The sequence below is a fragment of the Nelumbo lutea genome, chromosome 2 (genome assembly GCF_056320005.1).
Source record: "Nelumbo lutea isolate HS-2025 chromosome 2, American lotus-T2T, whole genome shotgun sequence".
Lineage (NCBI taxonomy): Eukaryota > Viridiplantae > Streptophyta > Magnoliopsida > Proteales > Nelumbonaceae > Nelumbo > Nelumbo lutea.
In genome coordinates, this window is record NC_142685.1 from 45,759,602 (window position 1) to 45,781,110 (window position 21,509).

Sequence of the window (21,509 nt, forward strand, 5' to 3'; positions counted from 1 at the left end):
TGGAATTTTAATCAACTAGAGGGCAGAGGATGATGATCTCCCCATCTACTTTGCTTGAATCTGTTCTTGATTCTTCCGTTTGAGTAGGTTAAGTTTGATCAATTTTGTTCCCCACCAAGAATCTGTTATTGATTCTTCCGTTTGAGTAGGATTCCACACCACGGCACCACCGTGGTTTTTATACTCTCTTTCTCTCTAACATTTAGACGTATGTTTTAAGATCGGCTTCCTCTTTAATTAGGTGAACTTGGGGGAAGGGGGACCCATTTGGAATATTAAAATAGTAAAATAGGTTCATCAGTTATGTAACCAGATAAGAATGAGGGTATGTAAGTCCAATGGGGACATTGCAAAAGTCAAGGCATGTTTAAGTCGAAAATTCAGGATCTGTTCCAAGTCATTTTAAGGATAGTTTCTTCTCAGTTCTAACACTGACTGACACTGGAGGAATTGGAAGTTTTATTTATGATGACGAAAATTTAATTTGCCTTTTTATATGCCATCTCGAAGTTGATGGGCACTTCCGCTCTACTGCGTTACGGAGGCGGAGATTTAGGCGTTAAGAGAATATCTTGGTCCACCTCTGAACAGATGGACGGTGGTGAATCAGGTGATTGAAAGAGATTACAAGGAATTGGTTCATCTTTGTACAGGAAACAATGGCAACCCCCGCTTCAAGCCAAAACCCTGGTTGAAGACTCACCACGTTCAGGGGGGCCATATCTGTAGGGGCTGTTAAATTGCTTCCAACAAATGGTGATATCATTGGGACTTTAACAGTCCAATCGGGGAAGCTGCCGCACGCACCCCACCAATTTTTCTAGGAATCCTCTTCCTCAGAACCCCCCCCCCCCCAACAAGTAATAGCGGTATGCAACAGGTTTAACAGGATTTGGATTTTATCCTACTGATCATAGATATTTAAATCCATGACCATTTCACGAAGAGAAACAAATTCCACACGAAATGTGCTGTTCTAACTGTACTGCATAACCAATCATGAGTGAATGGTTACGTAGAAAGTGAAAGACATAGTGAGAGCAGCAGATCCGAATTCAGCTTCAGTCAGGGCAAAACCCGTTGGAGCAGCCTTTACCGCCTTGCATTGAAAACATCTCTGTATTTATAGCTGAGTTTGGAAGGAGTACAAATGCAAATTTGTAGAATACAAAACCTTATATTTTGAATTATTTTGTATGTATTTATGCTGTACATATTTGCATTTGTACTGCTTCCAAACTGAGCCTAAATGCTTTCTTTCACGGGGAGATATTCCAATGCAATTCAAGGTTGGGAAATGCTGTTAGAACTGTGTGGGCATAGGTTTGCCCTGATGGAAGCCAATCTCAGCTGATCCGGTATCATTCCATACGGACCATACCAGAAAAAAGTTTCATATTCACGTCTGGACTATTGCACTTGCATTCAGTCTGTTCTGTTATAGGTGTCCCGTTTCCCATTACACATGCCTCGTATGCACAAGAGCAGCTCAAACAAGTACATCACTTCCCATGATGCCAATACCACCATTATCTTTTTTGATAACACAATTAAGCTAATTACTAATATCTCAATTGGTGAAGTAAACCAAGTATTACACGGCATATTACTATCAGTATCAATTGAATGTACCACACTTGTGACCAGAAAATTTTCCAAGCCAACCTTTGGCCGACCCAATTCACCTTCCTAACTTTTCTTTCTTCTATTTTTCCTAACAAGTAATTATTTTATCAGTTAAAGCTTTAAATGGCATGGTAAAACTGCACCAGCGGCCCTTTTTGACCGGTACATTTTCCAAGCATGTATGTAGCTAATACCTCAATCATTTCTCACAAGGTTTACATTTAACAGAAACTCAGGAAGTACTTGAATGAAAACTAAATAGATCAACTCTCGGTTTAACAATAGCAACTACTTGAACAGAAAGATCTTTTACATTTGCTATACAGAATCTACAACCTCCCAAATCAGACCAGAAGCAGTTAATGTCGTATAAGGTTGGGCCTCAAAGACCATTGCGATAGATATACACTAAGGGCATGGCTGATACAATGAAACCTAACATCGACCTAGTATACTTTACAGAGGAATCAGAGCAATGTTCTAGTTAGGAAGAAAATGAAGCTTCCATTGCCTGTAGGATTAAAGCAGAATCGAACCTGAAGCATCTGAAGCTTTTTCCAGGGCCCACATCAGACAGCTGAGTTTCAAGTCCAGATCTAGTTGACTGCCCCTCTGTTGTTGCTGTTGTTGTACCCCCTGTGGAACTGTTCTTTGCCTTCCATACACATGTTCCTAGACAAAATAAAATGGAATCCTTTTAAAATATAGAACATGATAACAATTGAAACAAAAAATCTAAACAAGTTCCAACTGAATATGGTAATTTGTCAATAACACTGGAAGATGCTTGCTCACACATGCAAAGCTAGTAAAAACATCTCTTAATTTACTTGACTTAGTTGGGGAGTCCGGTCCAAATCTAAGTTTCAATTAAAAGTTCTGACATGTATTGATTTGAGGTCAAAATTTTCACAATACACCAGAAATTTCATTTAAGGATAAAAGAAACCTTTGAAAGATGCCTCGGATTTTTGGGCAGTGGGAGGCTGATTTGCAGCAATCCATGCTTTCAGAGAGCTGCATAAAGATGTCGAATATCACAAATATTTTCAAAGAAAAGCAAAAAGCTGTTCCTAAGGAACTGGAATGTCAGGAAACTCACGCTAAAAAGGGAGCAACCATGTAAAGCTTCAGACCATTGGACCCACGGGATATTACTTCACTGCCTGCTGGCTGAAATTCATCAATGCGGTGCCATGAGATCTCCTGCAGTATCATCAATAATGTCAAGCACCTACATGTTCACTTTAATTTCTTCTATAGTCCACTGTGTTTTTCTATGTATTACTTGCAGGAAACCAATTCTCCAATCCGACAAATGAAGGTGTAGTGCAAAAAAGTTCAAAAACGGTATTTTCAAGATCAAAATCAAAGGTGGAGAAGCACTCCTACAAGAAGATACATGTAACAGGAGTTGGAATAGAATAGCCACTTCTATACAAAACAATGATATTATTAGAGACTAAACAAGGAACTCACTTTGACCAATTTTCAAATTCAAGGTTCAAAAACAGCATAACCCAATGACTCAGATAGCTTGCAAATAAATAAATAACAACTTAGGCTTATATTTATTTTCCTTGGATTGTAAATCTTAATTATCTCATAGATACAATCAAATGGACAAAAATGAGGAAAAAAAACAAAAAATCATCTCCCACCAAGTACATAACTTGGTCATGGTAGTCGAAGAAGAAGATGATCTCCCATCCAATAATTTAATAGATGCGTATGAAGACAAAGAAGATCACATACACTGATCTCCTTCTTAGTCATTGGTGCAAAGACAGTATCTTCCTTCACACCAGGAATGATATAAAGTCGCACCCTCTGCTGTCCAATAGTAACTTCAAGATAGTCTTCCATTTTCAAAAGTTTTGAAATGTCAAAACCTGTTTCCTCCAGGACCTGCAAACACCATAGTAGAAGTTTTGAAAATTCAAACAGGTGCAGACAACAGCAAGGAAGGAAGGAGGTATCTCAATCAACTACAACAGTAGTAATCAAAGGTCTGATTGCATAATCTAGCCTTGAATAATAAAAGGATTATCAATATGCAAGAGGATGACAGAAACTTTCAGAGAAGCTCTTTGTTTTGTAAGAACTTTACTCAAGAGATGGCATCACCATCACAAAATATTAGAAATGAAACAGGTTAAGCTACAAGAATAGAGGCCTAATGACACAGCCCCATAATTATGGAATGTTTGTTGTAACTTCAGTTTTCAATGTCAAAGCATGATCAAATGTCTTAATTTAGCATTCCAACAATTACATGACTAACAGAGTAGTAGAAGATCAAGACTGTAATCAGTCTTGAATCCTAAAAGGTTTTAGGTTTGCAAAACAGAAGAGAAAGTGAGAGAAATGAGAGAGAATAGAAGAGAAGCAGGAGAACACAAGTTGTTGAAAGGAGGGACAGATTCTAACAGATCTGCCGTCGCCACTCTCTTAATAATTATAGGTTATGTTTAGTACATAATGGAAAGGACACATCTGCCCTTGGTACTTACATAATAAATAAAGTAAATAAAAACTGAAATAAATAACAACTGAATTAACAAACTGACTCAAACTGACACTACTATAACTGAAACAAATAACTACACTATTGTCCTACGAACACAGTGGGGACCACTGCAGTGGGGCCCACATCAGTATTCTCTACCCCAAGTTGGGAGTAGATATCTATCATGCCCAACTTGGATAGGCTTGTCCCTAACTTCTTCCTTGGTACAGCCTTGGTGAGGATATCCGCGAGCTGCATATTAGATGTGATGTACGGAAGACACTTCTTGTGATGTGACCCTTTCTCGCACAAAAAGTCGATCAACTTCGATATGTTTAGTTCTGTCATGCTGCACTGGGTTGTGGGCTATATTAATAGCTGCCTGATTATCACAATACAGCATTAAGGGCTTTTCATAGTCAATACTCAACTCTTCAAGTAGTGACCTCAGCCATAAGATTTCAGCCACTCCATTAGCCATTGACCTGTATTCCGCTTCAGCACTGGAGCGGGAAACAACACTCTGCTTCTTACTCCTCTAAGAGACAAGGTTACCTCCCACCAGGGCACAATATCCAAAGGTAGACCTTCTGTCATCAACACTTCCAGCCCAATCGGCATCTGTATAAACTTCCACCCTCATGTGATTATTGTTCTTGAGCAATATACCTCTACCCGGACATCTCTTCAAGTATGCTAATATTCTCTCTGCCGCAAGAAGATGAGAAGTTCTAGGGGAGTGCATATACTGGCTAACAACACTAACTGCATAGCTGATATCCGGCTGAGTGAGGCAAAGATATAGAAGCTTTCCAACCAACCATTGGAACATAACTTTGTCTTCAAGAGGCTCTCCACCCTCTGCACTAATCTTGTGATTTTGTTCGATGGGTGTATCGGCTGGCTTAACACCCAACTTTCCAGTTTCCGCCAACAGATCTAGAACATATTTTCTCTGAGAGATAAAAATCCCCTGCTTGGATCTAGCAACCTCAATACCCAATGGAATAGGTAAAGGAACAGCCCCACTTCTACTAGCCCCACTTCCATTCTCACTGCTCTCCCCCTGAGGAAAGAAACTCAAAACAGCCCCACTCTCACTACTCTCCCCAATGGATAATAGGGTGTCTCCTCAAAGAAGGTGACATCCATGGATACAAACCGTTTCCCTGAAACCGGATCATAACAGCAATAACCCTTTTGAGTTTGTGCATAACCAAGGAAAATGCATTTGGAGGCCTTAGGTTCAAATTTGGAAAGATGAGGCCCGAGAAGCTGAACGAAACAGGTACAACCAAAGGTTTTAAGAGGAACAATGAACAACTCCTCGTCTGGGTATAGAAGGGAAAAGGGGGTTCTCATATCAAGGACTCGGGAAGGAACTCGATTAATGAGATAAACTACCATGAGGATAGCATCACCCCAGAAGCGAATAGGTACATTGGAGGTAAACATAATGCTTCTAGCCACCTCCAAGATATGCCTATTCTTCCTTTCGGCAACGCCGTTCTGCTGTGGTGTATAAGGGCAAGTGCTCTAGTGAATAACTCCATGGCTAAAAAGGTAGGAGATCAATGGCTGAGCAAAGTATTCCTTTGCATTATTACATCTAAGGACTTTGATTTTGGTTCCAAACTGAGTGAGGACCATCTGATGGAAGTTTTGGGTCAGAGCAGGAACCTCATCCCGAGAACGCATAAGATAGACCCAAAAAAACCGGGTATGGTCATTCAACAAACAGTAGAAAATATCTATACCCACCCATAGAAGAGATATGATACGGCCCCCAAACATCAGTATGCACAATATCAAAAGAGGAATTACTCCTTTTATTACTTAAAGAATAAGAGGTTCTATTATGTTTGGCAAACTCACAACTCTCACACTTCAACTTTGATAACTCAACATACTCAAATAAAGCAAAAAACAGACTCTTCAAAGACTTAAAAGACAAATGACCTAATCGGTTATGCCAAAGTATAACCGAACTCACAGATTGGGAAACAAAAGACTTCTTATCCACTGACTCCTCCCGACGAGAACTCTCTCCAAACAGATAGATTTCGTTCGTCTCACGATCAGTCCCAATCACATTCCTCGTCTCCAAATTCTGAAAAACACATCGGTCAGGGAAAAAATGTTACTGAACAGTTCATGTGTTTGGTAATACTACTAACTGAAAACAAGTTAGTATCAAGCTTAGGAACATGCAAGACAGAAGATAAAGAGATAGTATCTGATAGCTTGATGTCCCCCTTGCCCGAAATGGGAACAAGAGAGCCATCAGCAATGGATACTCTATCTCGGCCAGAGGACAAGTGATAAGAAGTGAACAAAGATGGCAAGCTAGTCATATGGTCAGATGCACCTGAATCTATTACCCAGCAGTGATCAGTATTACCTGGAGCTGAAGTATGGTAAGCTGAGGCTCGAGTACCTGAATGTGCAAATGTAGATGTGGCAGGAGCTAATGGTGACTGAGATGGCTGAGCTGAACTCCCAACTTCCTTTTCCAACCGTATGAGGGCAGCCCGAACAGCAGCTAAAGTCTCCAGGGATGTGCCTGATAAGGATGTTGAATCAGTGTTCACTGCCATATGAGCATTACCCTTCTTATTTCTTAGTTTTGCTGGGACCAAGTGAGGATGTAGCTTCCAACAAGTATCTTTTGTGTGTTTGGGTTTCTTGCAATGTTCACATACCAGATCCCGTTTATCTTCCTTCTTCCGATCCCTTTCTGAGTCACCCCTGGCTTGGGTTTAATAGCTGTCAAGGCTAGGAAAGAAGGCTGAGGCTGCATCATAACTTTCCTCCTGGTCTCTTCACTATGCACCAAGGAGTATGCTTGAGAAAGGGTCACACTATCTCTTGTCAATATCTGTTGTTGCACAATGTCATATTCTGAATTCAAACTAGCCAGAAACTCAAATACCATATTCGTCTCGACTTGCTTTCTATGAGTCTGTGCATCTTTGGGACTCTCCCACTCAAGGGTCTCTAGATAGTCAATCTCATGCCACAAGGATTTCAAGGTAGAGAAGTAAACAGAAACTGACTTCTCTCCTTGTTTAAGGTTGTTCACCTCACACTTCAGTTCATAGGCTCTGGCAACATTAAGGGGTTGGGAATAGGTTTCTTTCACAACATCCCATATCTTTTTGGCTGTTTTGACCCACAAGTAATTTCGGCTGATATGTGGCTGCATAGAATTACACAGCCATGCCATAACTAAATAGTTATCTTGAACCCACTTGGTGTATGTTGGATCCTCCTTGGAAGGTTCTTTCACATCTCCCAAGAAGTAATCCAGTTTTCCCCTTCCTCCAATAGCCATCATGGCTGATTGTGCCCACTCCAAATAATTTGACCCATCAAATCTCATAGTTGTAATCTGAAACCCGGTTTCAGATACATTACCATAACTGTGGTTTCCAAAACTACTTTCTCCCTGACCCTTAAACTTCATCTTTGATCAAGATTCAGTGGCTACAAATTGTTAAAGCAATTATACAAGAAAACAGAGTCAAGCAAGTAAGTCTAAAATCTGATCTGATCTGAAATTTGATATGATCCAATCTGAAACCAACCCAAATCTGATCTGAAATCAATCGCCTATCACAGTATATGCAAGAAATCAACTCAAATCTAATCTGAAATCAATCGGCATGCACATTATCAGGCAGCCTATCAATCTAAGATGCTATTTTCTGAAATCACTACTGTGGGGCCCACTGCTACAAGAGCAAAAATAGGGTTTCAACTGTAGGTTTGAAGTAAGTGCTCAGCTGCACTCTCCAAGCAGTCCGCACAAGTGGGACTTGTCGTAGGGCAATATGAAACCCTAAAAACTAATCACCTTTGAAGATGAGGATTCGGCCCAACAGTCAAACCCTAGAAACAAACTTAACCACAGTTCGGCAAGCCAAACCCTAGAACAAACTTGAACACAGTTCGGCCCCTCTTTCTAGATAGGTCCAACCTATCTCGGCTGGTTGTAGTCTCTGAAACTCAGTAAAAAAAAACTTACTAATTACCTGTCTTCGGTTTACTGTCTTCTAGGGTTACCTGAACCCTAACCTTCGCTGCCTCTTCCTGATTACCAACTCTTTGCAAGCCGCGGCAAGTCTTCAACTACTGCGAACCTCTCTTGGTAATCTCCAAGATTTAGCCACCAAAAAACTTCTTCAAAGCTTCCAGCCCTAGCTAGTCCTCATGTGGTCGGCTGGACTAGACACACATGAGAAGCCCTAGATAGGCTCTGATACCAAGTAGAAGATCAAGACTGTAATCGGTCTTGAATCCTGAAAGGTTTTAGGTTTGCAAAACAGAAGAGGAAGTGAGAGAAATGAGAGAGAATAGAAGAGAAGCAAGAGAACACAAGTTGTTGAAAGGAGGGACAGATTCTAACAGATCTGCCGCCACCACTCTCTTAATATTTATAGGTTATGTTTAGTATATAATGGAAAGGACACATCTGCCCTTGGTACTTACATAATAAATAAAGTAAATAAAAACTGAAATGAATAACAACTGAATTAACAAACTGACACTACTATAACTGAAACAAATAACTACACTGCTGTCCTACGAACACAGTGGGGACCACTGCAGTGGGACCCACATCAGTGTTCTCTACAAGAGTTTCAAAAACATTGAACCCAACTTATGGTAGAATTTCTAGTTTTAGTGTTACTTGACTTCCTAAATCAGTGTCCACCTATGCATGAGTATCTCAAGTCCAAGTTGAAACATGGTTAAATTAAGAAATCAATCTAGTCACACAACCTTTTTTGTTAGAAAGGGGACCAAATTATTCATAAAATTTCAGTTGTACTTCTGCCCTTGTCACAGCCAAAACTCTGTTTTCCACCCTTTAGGCATCAGAAAAAAAATGGAGGAAAAAAATGCAGTCACAATTTTATGTAGACATGGTTCGAAATCTTACATTTACAAAACAATTCATAACTTGAATCATGAATACCAAGGGTTTTTATTTGAATCTTTTGTTCGAATCCTTTTCTGTATGAATCTTACAATTATGTTTTAAACCATATGATTCAATCCATGAATCTTACAATTTATATGATCCATGCAAGTTCAATCAATTCAATTAATATTTCATAGCTAAAAATGATTAATTTAGGTTTATGACCTTCTAGAAACCATATTTAGTATATTTTTCATCACATGTAGGCTAAAGAGTGATTTATGTGGATTAGTTGACGTTCAATTAAAAACTTTATTGTACAAGTAATAAACTCTATTGTTTTAGGTACATATATGGTATAATGTAGATTAAAAATAGGATAAAATCACTTTTCTATATATATATATATATATTTTTTTTTTTTTTTAATTTAGTATATTTGTTTTATTTTTCTTACAAGTTTGTAAAAAAAAAAAGAGAAATGATCTCAATTTACAATAGAATTCACGATTCAATTTATTCAACTTTCTCTATGATTTCAATTTTCAGATGATGTAGTGTGACTCCATAGTCCATAATATGGTGCTGTTCCGCTTTATGGCTAGGAAAACTGTAAGTTTGCAAGAGATAGGAATAAAACCATTTAGTTAAAATAGTTACCCCCTCCCCCTCCTGGCAAAACAGGACTCATGTAGCCAACCACACATGATGATGATGAAGGGTTATGCCTCCTATAAATCAACTGTAGTCTTCCTTTCCGATTTTTTACCATAGGATCTTGCGATTCAAAAACCCTAATTTGTTTGATATTGTCAACTTTAATAACCCTATAGTCTCTAACCTGCATGGTTTTTAAAAACGAACCGGTCAGGGGTCCAGTAAACGGTTTGAATGGTCCGACCGTTCAACCCGAACGATCGGCCCATTCTGACAAAAAAATTTAAAAAAAAATTGGAAAACGGTCAAAACTGTTCAAGCGGTTAACAGGCCGGTTCAGCGGTTTGCTGACCAAAATCAACGGTTTTGGGGGAAAACGGAACCGGTCAGGTGACCGGTTCCCAGTTTTTCCGGTCCGGTCCGTTTTTGAAAGCCATGCTAACCTGTACATCATTAAGGCAATTCCATCAATTCCAATCATTGAAAGATAATATTCAATTTCATAAGCGCATTTTATACATAACAAAGATAAATGGAGTTATAAAAAGTCTAACAGGCAGAGGAAACAAAGTTGTTACTTCTCGGATGGCACAAGTGTGGTCTTCCTCATCTTTGTTCTTCTTTCCACGGGGAAAACTCCAGCTTGATCCAGCCTTCCATCCCTTCACTAGTAAACACTGTAAAACAGCACAAATCTAATGTCAATAAAATAATCAAATTACTTAAGAAAAAACATGGTACAGAACTTCAGATGCATCATTTTTTCCTGATCGATAGAGATGTCTCATTCATCTCAGCAAGTTTATATAATTTTACTTTGCTTAATAATAATTAAATTTTCAATTTTGAAGTACTTTAGTCTTTAATTGAAACACTTTTTTGACACAAAGCGAGTGAATGCACCTTATTTCTCTTGCCCTTAATAAATTCCTTTGGTCATTGTTATCGATCAAAAAACAAAAAGAAACTCTGATCGAATAGTTTTCAAGGCACCAAGGCGAGACTGAGCGTTAGGGGGGTGCCTTGTCGCCTAGGCGATGGATTTTTTTATATAGAAAAAAATAGATCCTAGGGTAGTTCCCTAGGTACCATAGCCATATTTCCTTAATAATTATTCATAATTTTCATAAGAAAAGTATAGAGTTCATGTTAAAGTATAGAAAATGTGTTGATTAGACAAAATTTCAAGTTCTTCCTTGCTTATTGGTTCACATTTTAAAGTCTTTGAGGGTTCAATACAGCATTTAACAATGTTTGTATTGATTAAATCCTAACAAATAAAAATAATAATAATAACAAATTAGTATATAAACACACAAAATGAATATTTTAGTTTAATAGTGCCTATTTTATAATTATAATGTCAAAAAATAAAGAATAAAAATTTATTTTGCAATACATAGTACAAAACTGCTTGGCAATTAGGCGAGGCGAGCCTCAAAGGGCACCTAGGCGTCGCCTTGACAACTACAACACCATCTCTATATCAAAACATGAATGTAGCCATGTGAAAATTGGATTTGAGATTTTTTTTGTTGGAAAAATTAAATTTAAGATGATAGGTTGATTACCTAATATTGAAAGCAAGAATCAAGAATTCCTTTTGAGAGTGGGCCTTGGTGCAACAATTGGGTTGCTCCATTGCAACCTGGGTTACCAGGGTGCAGATCTTGGAAACAGCCTCTGTATGCACAGGGGTAAGGCTGAATACATCTGTCCTTCCCCAGACCCCACATAGGAGCCATGCACTGGGCTGCCCTTTTTAATCAAGAATTTGTTTTGTATTTAAAAAAAAAAAAAAGTTTCTGCAAAAACACATTGATAAGTGGCCTTAACCGTTTATTGATCAAAAAATGTGACCTTACCCGTTCATAAGATTCATCCAAAATGATTGCTCCAGTTACTGGAACGCGAACCTTGTAGGAAGTGAAGTCCTTGTAAATATCATCAATGTGTGCTATATAAGGCCGCAGAGCAGCACAACTATTAAACACTATATAATTAAGGAATACAATCATGGAATTAGCAGGGCCTGAGGGTCTGAGGCTTTTGTCGGAAAATAGGTAATATCCAGCATACAAGCAAAGCCAAAAGCTGCTGATAAAGAATGCTCCAAGTGAAGGGATAAAATCCCATATGCACGAATGAAGGAATATGGCTCCAAAACCCATATCACATTTTTTATATGAACAGGAGCTGAAAGAATATAGAAAACAAAAGGCCTTGTTTTGAATACTTGAAAGCTTAACAGTAGGGGGAAACTTGGGTGCATGGTTATGTTTCCAAACAAAGTACTCAATGTGAATGGCATATCTAACGTAATAGTCCATGGACAATATATGTCATAATAAGATGATTGCCATGTTATGAAAATTGCTGGAAAACATCACACAAGAAGTTTGTTAATTAGATAATTAAGATCCAACAAGCAAGATTAGAGAGCAGAACTGCAGAAGGGGGGGAATCCTTTTGATGGTGGAACCTTATGTCTTAGATTTGCCTTAGTACTGTAAAAGTAAATTGGATGAACAGAAAATGCAGGCAGTGCAAGCCAACCAGCCACTGAAATAAATAAATAAATAACTGAAGGCTACTAAGAACCATAAGATATGTCCTTCAATAATAATATACTTGAAAAGGTAAACAGTCCACTAGTAGTTCCAGCTTGGTTTCCCAGATAATCATAACTTCCCCCTTCCAGTCATAAATTTATCATCATCAAAGTTAACGCCATACGATCAGCCTTCCTTTGCCTTTCATGTTCCATGATTAAAAAATGTTAACAGCTGCATACAACGAGGATGCGCCTAACAAAATCTGTAGCTAAATGAAGACATCGAACAATTGGCATTACTTTCAACACTGATATGCTCCACAGTCAACAACTGATCACTATTTTGCAATAATAGATCAATGAAAGCAAAGACATCCTAAATTAATAAAAAAAGAAACTAATTTTCGTAGGATACTCAAAGAAGCAAACTCCTTCAGAGAAAGTGATTTCAGTAATGGATTTTGTTCCACCGAGTTGTCCTCATAGAACCAATGGGCTTGCTCAATGAGAAACAAAATCCTCTCAAATGATTCTAGGTCTTCTTTAGGAACATTTAAAATAAATCGACTGCATCAAAGATAACAATGTGTTTAAGTTAATGAACAAAATTAATACAAAGCAAAAAACTAATTCTGCAAGAAAGATAGTAAATCAAATAGGTAATCATGTAATAACATCATAAGAGAGAAGAGTTAATCTGCAAAAAGATTGTAAAATCAAATAGGTGATCACATAATAGAATAAAGGAGAAAATGTAGTGTTTCATGACTAGATTAAAACACTTCCCAGGTATATATAGAAAGAAAGAATTGGTTTGTGGGAATAGGGGTGCACCAATTTTAATTAATTATAACACAATTATCTATATTTATACCATATAATGCAGATACTTGTCTTGACTTTGGTGTAGGTCAAAAAAGTTAAATAAGAACATCATATAATAAAAGTTTAATACTTGTATCTTTACTTGCACACATGCCCTTACACTACTCCCAACTAATAGCTTTAGTTTGTTACCAAACGGAAAGAAAAGAAAAAGCAACTTGCCTTTTATTAACGAATTCCTCACTCAACACATGTATCATCTTCTTTTTGTTAGAATTACAAGAAAAGATAAATCTACTAATACGGCAATACTATATACACTCCTCTCCTCTCCCTTTTAGGCATGTTAAATTTTCAAGGGCTGGTTTGTGCACATCCCATTTTTATAATTAGTGGTATGTCCCATTTATCAAAAGTGAAATGGACCCAAAATTGCTACCCAATTTTTAAAAGAACTAAGAATCTAATAAAATAGCTATAAGTCTCATCATCTACCCCTTAATCCATTGAAATACTTATCAATCCTCCCCCCTCCCTCCAATACAACTGCCCAGACCACTATTCTTACCATTTTTCGTTGGGCAAATGCATTCTACACAAAAGAGGTAAGATCATTGTTATCTAATATATCATGTATCTTCGTCTTTATTTTTTTCTTTATGTTTATTGTAATAAAAAATAAGATATGATTTATTACACGAAAATTGAAGATTACAAAATATGATGATGTTTCATCTTGAATCAAGAAAACAACAGCAACAAAACTTACAATTGAAAATCTAAATTGTGACCAACTAAGACCTATAATAACAAGATCCAAAGTTCACCAGAAATCAGCACTAAAAGAATCTTTAACCTCAGGGTGCACAAACATCCATCCCATCATCAATGAACAAAAGAAAGCAACAATTCTTCTACAATTACATTGTTGTGCTTCAATAAGAATTATCCTGCTCCTCTCCCTCCATACACCCTAAAAAATTGCTTTCTTCCCACAAGAAATGATAAGCCAATAGGAGAAAAGCAGATGAGCTTGTGATAGATTAGACTGACATTATCTAAATAATCAAAAATAAAAAAGGACCAAATAAGACCACCCCCTAACAATGAATAAACAAATGAACCACATCTTCCTTGCATCTCTTTGCACCTAAAGTACAGCTGTACAGGCTTGCTAGATGATAACCTTTGGTTTCTGTTATGGTCCAAAAAAGTTAAAAGTTTTTGCTTGACATGTTCCTATTGTCAAGTATGTAATAAATGGTATCAGAGCTTACCACCACATCTCAAATTCAAATCACAGAAAGGACTACACTACGCTAGAGTGAGAACTGCCTATAGTGAAGCTGCTGAGACGTTGGCTGCGGAAGCATGTGGAATGTTACGGTCCAAAAAAGTTAAATGGCTTGGCTTGACGCGTTCCAACAGTCTTAAGGTTATTGGAATATTAGCCAAGTACATAATAATTTCAAATGGTTAACTGTCAAAATACCATTCAAAGACAGATGACATGAAAAAGTTTACACTTTTGGTGGGATTGGATTGCCCCAAATTCCTTGCAAAGGAAACCACTCCACCTGATTTCTGAAAAATGCATCATAATAAATTCTGTGTTTTAGAAATGTGCACCATTAGTTCTAATCTACAATAATTTTCAGTTGTTCAATTTAACCTTGTAGAATTTTTTTTTTCATTTTCAACGCCCAAAAATAAATTCCTGTCTCCACCTTTGTGCAAAGCTACATATATAACAAGGTACCAAACCATTACATATATGTTGCCTAGTAAGCACATGATAACAACACATAAAAAAATATTTTCTTTGACAGATCACATAAAAAAATTAACAGACCATCATTTGCGTGTAGGGATGAGCATTCAGTTATTGGTTAAAAACCTAATAGAATAAACCAAAACTGGATTAAGTGAAGTTCTAAGATGGAAAACCAAACCAAAGCTGAATTAAGGAAATACCAAAATAACTGAACCAAATTTCTTATTCAGTTATTTCAGTTAAAACCAAATTTCATTATATGTATATTCAAATATGAGAACCAAAATCATAACCAAAGTAACCAAACCGGAAAAAATATGACTGAAATAACTGACCCAAAAAAATCAAAACCAAATTTTTGGTTTCAACTGAAAAATGTTCACCCCTAGAAGTGACATAAAGTGTTATTTTAACACCATTTACATGAGTTACCATACCATAGCCAACCCCCAAAGTCTAAAAATATAGATACGGACCCCAAAAAATGCCACCCATGGTCCTATACACTTTCGGAATTGAGGGTGCAAGTGTCAATTGCTAGTGTAACACTTGGGGGGGGGGGGAGAGAGAGAGAGAGAGAGAGAGAGAGAGAGAGAGAGCTCTTGGGATATGTGAATCCTAAAAATACTCTTTGCTAATGAAAATAAAATCAAGAGATAACTTGGTTCGCATTATGCATACATATTTATGTACTATCGAGTAATAAAAGAAGAATAACTTAGAAGAACACGGAACATAACTGCATAATCCTTGTGCCTTCAAAAGTCAAGAAAAGTAGATCAACAAACCTTTACATATTGGGTCATGTCAAATATGTTCAACACATCAGAAATCTCTAGAGAGAAATGCCCCATATATTGTAGCAAGCACAGATGCTTCACCCAACCAACCAATAGGCCTCAAATGCAACCATTTTGGAGAAATATGCTATTCTAGAATTTCTTTTGCAAGTTTGCATTCTTTTTGTTTTCTTCATTCACACTGAAATTCCACGTTGGAATATTCTCAAAGGCAATCACTTTGGTTCTATTTGGTTATCAAGAAGAAAGTGAAAGACAGTAAAATAAAGAAAGAGAAGGAAAAAGAAACAGAACATTCTATCAATCTAACTTTCCCAAATTTGTTTTGTTGTCAAGAAAAGAAAATCTTCAAAACATAAGCCACTAATGAGCCACAACTTCCTATTTATTGCACTTAATTTTCTTGCATTTTCTAGCAGGAATAGAAAGAATATATTGCTTTTTTTAATCAAGAAAATTCTGTTGTTGATTCCGCCCACTTTTTCAGATAAAATCTTCAAAACTTTCTCTAATTTTCTTCCACATTTCATGTAACCAAACCAAGAATATCTTGAACTACAAATTCTTCAATCTGTTTATCCACCATATCTTATAAAACCATGCATATTTCTATCTGTAATATTCCTCTATACCTAAAAGACTCCTAGAGCCCTAGTAAGTCCCAAAATAATTTCCATAGATAGAATAAAGAACTTCATAAACAACTTTGACAAAATAAATGCAAACCAAATAAACATTCCAATATGCAAACAATCTGCCAAGCAATGTGAGCCCTCTAGAATCTAGATATCAGCTATATTTTCCATTTCCATTGCCTATGGATCAACAGGCACCTCATGAACATTATACTTTTCCTTATGAAAAGTAATCTGAAAAATACTTTTCTTACTCTAATACAACTTTAAGAGAAGAGAAAATGCAAAATAGGTGATAAGATACCACCTGCAAAAAAGGAAAACAATCCCAAGATCAGACACCCTCTATACTTAAAACAAGCCCATCCCTAAGTCCACGTAAGGAAAAAGCATCCAACAGCCCCCAGCAACACCAAAACTCTTTGAAAAATTCTCACCTACCCAAAGAAGAGAAGCTGCCCCAACAATTCAATGTAAACAGCATTTGAATTGATCTACGGCAAAAAGATGTTGACATGGGAGTAAAAGAGAATGTACATCCATGTCAAGAAAATTTTCCAATCAACCCTCCTCCACCAGGAAAAAAAAAACACAAAAAAAAAGGGAAGTAGAGAACTGAAGCTGAAATCATCAATTTGGTCATTCGGGATCTTAGATACTGGCTGTCTATACATAATGTATTTAAACATTAAACCTATGATTCTTATTTTTTTGAGGGTGGCCTTTTTCTGAGGTCCTTACATGGAAATTATTTCTACAGCATCTCATTGTACAGAGGACCATATACTTTTTTATTTGATTTTTTTATTTAATAGAAAATACTTTACCTTTTCTCAAAAGAAAGAACTGTCACTATACAAAAAACTTAGGTCCAGTAAGAATGGCACCATAGGCTTTTGCTCACACCAAAAGTCATAATAATGTTTGCTGAATCACCTTCCACTACAAGAGATGCAATATTCACCTCCTTAGCTACCCTTATCCATCTGGGATTCATGTACAAAAATGTATAACCGTACAAACAAAATTAGGCCCATTGAGCATGGCACCATGGGATTCTGCTCATACCATAGGTCCTAAGTCCTAACAGTGTTTGCCGAATCACCTTCCACTACAAGAGATGCAATATTCACCTCCTTAGCTATCCTCTTTAAGTCTTTAGCCATCCGGGACTGCATTACCAAATAACTAAGAAGGCAACTGGACAAGGACTTCAATTTTTCTCTAGGAAAAAATACAATCAAGGTTAATATGCCCAAGTTGCAGCAAGTTGTTCCATAAAAATATCTAAAAGAGGTTGTCTTTGATATTTATAAAATGCAGGTGTTTTATCCAGCTCTACATGATTTTTGGCATGTAGCAATTGGGTAGCAACTGAAAAAGAGTGCCATTTGTTTTCCCACATCACCCTCTTTCCCGTTGACCATTCATTATCCACGGCGGGGGAAGGGATCGATGCTGCTGTATACAGCATGCTATGGCCATGACATGGAAAGAAAAATATACAGACGACCGATCCAGAGGCTACCGAATCAAACAAATGGTCTGAATCAGCTCTGCTAGAACATCTCTCCGCGTAGCAGAAAACCACAGGTCGTTACAGGCTGTAGAACCCACAGAAGCAACTGAACAGAACACCCATCTCCAATCAGCTCTGCTAGACCATCTATTCCTTTGCTCATAACGCTCCCGAAGGATTCTTGAACTACTAATTTTAACTATTTAGCAGTACCAACGTTTGGAAGAAATTCATACCATAACTCCGTAGATTAAATTCTACTTGCTAGAGAGATGGACGGGCATTTCTTGAGATGGTTCCGCTGATACTTTTTCTTTTTCTTGTAAAGTTCATAGACCTCGTAATTCTCCAATTCCTCCAAACAAGACGCCAGATATAAACAGGAAAAGAATCATTTAAGGCATTTTTACATTTATAAATCACTAATTATCCTTAAACCCTAGAAAACACTTGAAAGAGAATAGGCAGAAAAATAACAGCACAAAAATGAGACGCTTAAGAATGAAAATCAGCAAATAGAAAACCACATAAACCAGAAAAAAAAAAAAAAAAAAAGAATACAAGGAAAATAGAAATGAAGGAACCAAATAAAACTATAAATAACGATAACACATTGAAACGAAGAATACCTGCAAAGGTCGTCGAGGAGCTCTTGGGGAGGAAGGCCGTTTTTCATGGGAGCGCTTGTGGAACGATTAAGACCTGCCATGGCTTCTCCGCTGTAAATGAAACCCCTTGGAATCCCTAGTCCCTCGATTTCTCAGTTCAATTTTACGGCAAAAGCAAGATATCGCCGATAGAACGATATTAGCGATTGAATTAACCTTTTATCCACCTCAGCCGATTACTGCCCACCAGTACTGCAAATCGAGGTGGAAAAAAACTCAATTAGCGCCAGTCCCACAATATATATTCACTGTAACTCTGTAAGTCTGTAAGAGATCATACCATACAACAGACTGGCGCGTAAAAAGGGAGAGTTCACTGCAATGCAAGAGTCGACTCGTAGACTTCTCATTCCACATAAAATCCTCCAATTTATTTTATTTCCTCTTGCATCCTCTCGCTGCAGCGAGCTGAAATGGCTGAATTTGTTACCTATTACTTTTAGTTTTGTCTTTTACTAAACAAGGTTGCGTTTGAATTCGTGTTTTTAAAGCCCGAAAAGTTAAACCGCAAAGCCCTAATTTTGAAGGCCTATTTAAGGGGCTAAATTGAAGATTCACCTAAGCTTGTTATATTGTTTTGAAGTACTCTAGGTAAAGCGGACAACACTTCAAATGATTGGCTTGCAGCTGATTAGGGAGATTTGGGCTCTCATGATTTTTCACCAAATTAATATAATTTTTAGGTTTCATTTGTTTTTTCAGAAGTTATTTATTCAATAAGTGCATTTATTCATGTTTTATCATTTTCAAATTAAATAAGACAGTGGTCTTTTTAGCCACAAAAATGTATTATTAAAAGGGGTAATTTTGTCTTATCATTTTTTCGTAACATTTTGTCATATCTAATTATTGGCAATTTCTCTCCACCCTATCCCCCAAGTTGGAAAAGTTACTTTTCCACCTAGATATAGGAATCACTTACAAATTTTTTATTGACTTTATATAAATCTGAAAAAGAATAGGCCCTTAGAATGATTATACCATACCCAAGGAGTACATCGGTATTTTGATCAATGAAAACCAAAATCCAATTGACCAACTTTCTCTTCTCAAAATTCAAAAAACAAACAGATCCTTAGGCTGATTATATTGCCCACATTAGAAGTCCAAGACTTGTTGCACTTCGGTCCTCTCACAAATGGGCACTAATAACTCATAATTTTTTATAAGCAAAACGCCTATTTGTTTGTTTTTGATAAGCATCACTTTCTAGATGTTCTAAACGCCTATTGGCTTTAATGTTGCTTTCCATGAGCCAAAGTTCAAAATTAAAATATTATCCCAACGAAGCCTAATTAAGTTATTAAAATTGTTGTGATTTCTTAAACGGCAAAAGTTGCAATTGGGTTATTACCATACCCCCGAATATTTATTTGTTTATTAATTTTGTCCATTAAAAGACATAGCAAAAACCTATTCAATTCACGCATTTAAGTTGTTATCAAATAAGCACTAATTTACTAAGGGGGTTTGAGCTCTTTTAAGAATAAAGAAACGTTTGCAAGGGCTCGTGTGAGTCACTTCTGAGCGGAAAACCGATTTTTGGGCTCGTGAAGCCTATTTTCAACTTTCTGGTTTTTCTACCCAATGACTCTTATATAGACCTGTTCATGGGCTGGGCCGGGCCGGGCTTGAGTCGGGTTTTTACTCTTCATTAATGGAAATATGTTAGGCCCGAGTCCGAGCCCGGCCCGACCAACGGGCTTACAACTTGGGCCCGAGCCCAGCCCTATTAAAAAGCTCGAAGCTTGAGCCCGAAGCCCGACCTAATAAAGAAATTAGAATTTTTACCTATTCAATAATCAATATAAATTAGAATTTATTTATATTAAAAAAAGAATATAAATTCAAAATTTATTTACATTAAAAAAATAATATAAAGAATGGAAAAAGGATGTGGAGAAGAAGGGTTCGACTGGAAAAATAAGGGAAAGAGGTGAAAAAAACAGGGGTATTCGACTAGGGTTTTTAGGTTTAATTATAGGTCAGGCCAGGTTGGGCTCAGGCTGGGCTATTTTGGCAAATCCTGAGCCCGACTTGAATTTATTGCGGGTCGGGCTTTTTGGCCGAGGTTAAGCCCATGGGCCCATATACCTATCTGTTCAAGCCCGTCCGGGGGCCGGGCCAGCTCGTCGGGCCACCTGGCCCATGAACAGGTCTACTCTTATAGGATTTTGGATTTCATGGCTCATGCATTTCCTTTTTGGGCATTCCCCATTTTAAAGACGCATTTCCTTTTTGCAGTTAAAGTTTAAACTTAAGTAGAGTTTATTTTTATACATTCAAATGTTTTAATGTTTAATTATTTTTTCCACCAAAAGATAAAAAGCAGTAAATCATTCAATTTGGCCCTCTTGTTGTCGGTTTTATTTCATATACAGAAATTGTATAATTTGTAAATAGATTTTAAAAATATAGAAGTATGATATTGCTTTATTTTAGGGTAAATTACAATGATCCACCTGTACTATAGGGTCTATGACAAAGATCCCTTGTACTTTGTTTTGCGACAAAGACCCCCCTGTACTATGACCATGAGACAAACACCCCCTTGACCGTTAAGTCGGAAAACGGAATGTGTTAAATTACCAAAATACCCCCACTAAATTTTTTTTATTTTTTTCTTGAATTTTTCTCTTACAACCTTTTTAACCTATTGCTTTCCCTTTCTTCTCTTATTTTCCTCTCCTTCATTGTCTTCTCTCATTCTTTTTCTCTCCCAACTCTTCAAAATGAAAGGATAGAGAAAACCCATTTAAATTCTCTCCCAACTCTCATTCTTCTCTTCTTCTCTTCTGATTTTCTTGTTGTAAGAGATCTTATTTTGGTCCTAACTTTGTAACTATGTAGGTTTTAAATTTTATGCCCTGCCGCAAAATTACCAAGCAAAAGAAAATGGGGAAGGAAAAGGTGGAGGAGGAGAGTGGCAGGAGCATAAGAGTACATGACGAAGATGAAAGTACTCATCCCTCTCAACATGGCCACTTTGCTTAGTGTGATTAAGCCTACACTTGA

General features: G+C 37.1%; 1 protein-coding gene across 2 annotated transcripts; it reads right to left on the bottom strand.

Moving 5' to 3' along the window:
* Nucleotides 1–1,866: 1,866 nt before the first annotated feature.
* On the bottom strand, nt 1,867–18,919 carry DCP2 (decapping 2). Of its 2 annotated transcripts, XM_088969649.1 has the most exons (9): nt 18,775–18,919; nt 18,456–18,686; nt 12,689–12,840; nt 11,585–11,712; nt 10,298–10,396; nt 3,382–3,534; nt 2,729–2,832; nt 2,576–2,643; nt 1,867–2,298 (listed from the first exon to the last, which is right to left on the bottom strand). In XM_088969649.1, the coding sequence occupies exons 2-9, from the start codon at nt 18,533–18,535 to the stop codon at nt 2,111–2,113; spliced, it is 972 nt and encodes a 323-aa protein (XP_088825775.1). In that variant the 5' UTR covers nt 18,536–18,686; nt 18,775–18,919; the 3' UTR covers nt 1,867–2,110. The 2 variants fall into 2 exon arrangements, with proteins under 2 accessions (XP_088825775.1, XP_088825774.1); XM_088969648.1 differs by lacking the exon at nt 18,775–18,919 and having other exon boundaries at nt 18,456–18,770.
* Nucleotides 18,920–21,509: the final 2,590 nt, after the last annotated feature.

What these genes read in the sequence shown, in the direction of transcription:
- DCP2 (XM_088969649.1), bottom strand. Translation starts at nt 18,535, where the DNA reads ATGGCAGGTCTTAATCGTTCCACAAGCGCTCCCATGAAAAACGGCCTT. An exon ending in TGACTAAGAAGGAGATCAGT is followed by an intron (nt 2,833 to 3,381) that starts GTATGTGATCTT and finishes ATGATACTGCAG; the next exon opens with GAGATCTCATGGCACCGCAT. An exon ending in ATCCGAGGCATCTTTCAAAG is followed by an intron (nt 2,299 to 2,575) that starts GTTTCTTTTATC and finishes TATTTTGTCTAG; the next exon opens with GAACATGTGTATGGAAGGCA.